General features: G+C 34.5%; 1 protein-coding gene across 1 annotated transcript in view; it reads left to right on the top strand.

Annotated features, from left to right (window-relative positions):
* Positions 1–215: 215 nt before the first annotated feature.
* LOC117119459 (phosphatidylinositol phosphatase PTPRQ-like) overlaps positions 216–1,137 on the top strand; it is a 23,731-nt gene continuing 22,809 nt past the window's right edge. Inside the window, exons 1-2 of the mRNA XM_033264293.1 lie at positions 216–341; positions 841–987. Of these exons, the coding sequence (XP_033120184.1) occupies positions 218–341; positions 841–987 (271 nt within the window). The 5' untranslated portion in view covers positions 216–217. The remainder of the gene's footprint in view (positions 342–840; positions 988–1,137) is intronic.

Below are 1,137 nucleotides of genomic sequence, written 5' to 3'. Positions count from 1 at the left end.
GGGCTAGTGTAGCACCAGACACCCGAGTCTTGCATGTCTTGAATTTAGGTAATAAAGAAAAAAAAAAGAATAATAATGGTTATCCTCTGCCATTTTATTTCATTGTGTGGGATATATTGATGCGATGGCAAGTATACCACATAATTAATGCACTGTAAAACTGATTATTAGAATATACAATCACTGGAACTATTATTGGTTTATAGGATGTGAAACAATGGCGAAATACGGATCAACATGCAGCGAGGAATGCCACTGTGCAAATGGTGTGGAATGCGATCCAAGTATCGGATGTCCAGATGGACCATGTGCAGATGAATATTCCGGAAAGAACTGTCAAGGTTTGGCATATCCATCTCTTTTTTAATTGTATTCATACATCGGACAATGTCAAAGAGAAAATTATTTTTTATTTGCATTTTGCAAATGTAATAGTATGTAGCTAAACGTTTTATGCTTATCGATGAAGGTTGTGTGTTTGACACTTATTCGAGAATAGCACATGTATGAGAGAGGCATTAATTGAACAATTATTGTACATCTATACCAGACAATCCAATCCCCACAATTAACTGAGACTGACCTTCAAAATTTATAGGGAATTATTTTGTCACCTAACATGAAAAATGGTCACTTAAACGCTCAGTGGTTTCTTTGGGCTCTAATACTCTAAAGACTTATTGGGAGAGTGTAATAGAGAACGGAGTTTTTGGCGTTTTAAGGGCATATTTCAATGTTTGTCTTTACATTCTGCTTCTTAAAATGTCCGCTCGGCCTTTTTAATAATTTGTGATGCTTTTCTTTTACAAAATGTTTTAAAAATGTTTCCTTTATATGTAGTTCCTGACACATGTCCTGTTGGAAAGTATGGGGAACTGTGTAAGTACTATTGTCATTGTGAAGATGATGGGCCATGTAATAGAGCCACTGGAAGTTGTGGAGAAAGGAAATGTAAACATTTGTGGATAGGGAATGATTGTCAACTTGGTAAGCAGTTTATTAATTTAATAATTTATGTTACTGCTGGCTATCCCCAACCAATACCCCACTGTATATATAATTATATACATACACACACGCATATATATATATATATATATATATATAATATACTGTCTCTCATACACATCTTGTTGA

Source organism: Anneissia japonica, unplaced genomic scaffold (assembly GCF_011630105.1).
Source record: "Anneissia japonica isolate Jap-2015-1 unplaced genomic scaffold, ASM1163010v1 scaffold287990_len610157_cov183, whole genome shotgun sequence".
Lineage (NCBI taxonomy): Eukaryota > Metazoa > Echinodermata > Crinoidea > Comatulida > Comatulidae > Anneissia > Anneissia japonica.
Note: the sequence above shows the minus strand (reverse complement) of the source record. Positions and strands in the feature narration are given on the sequence as shown.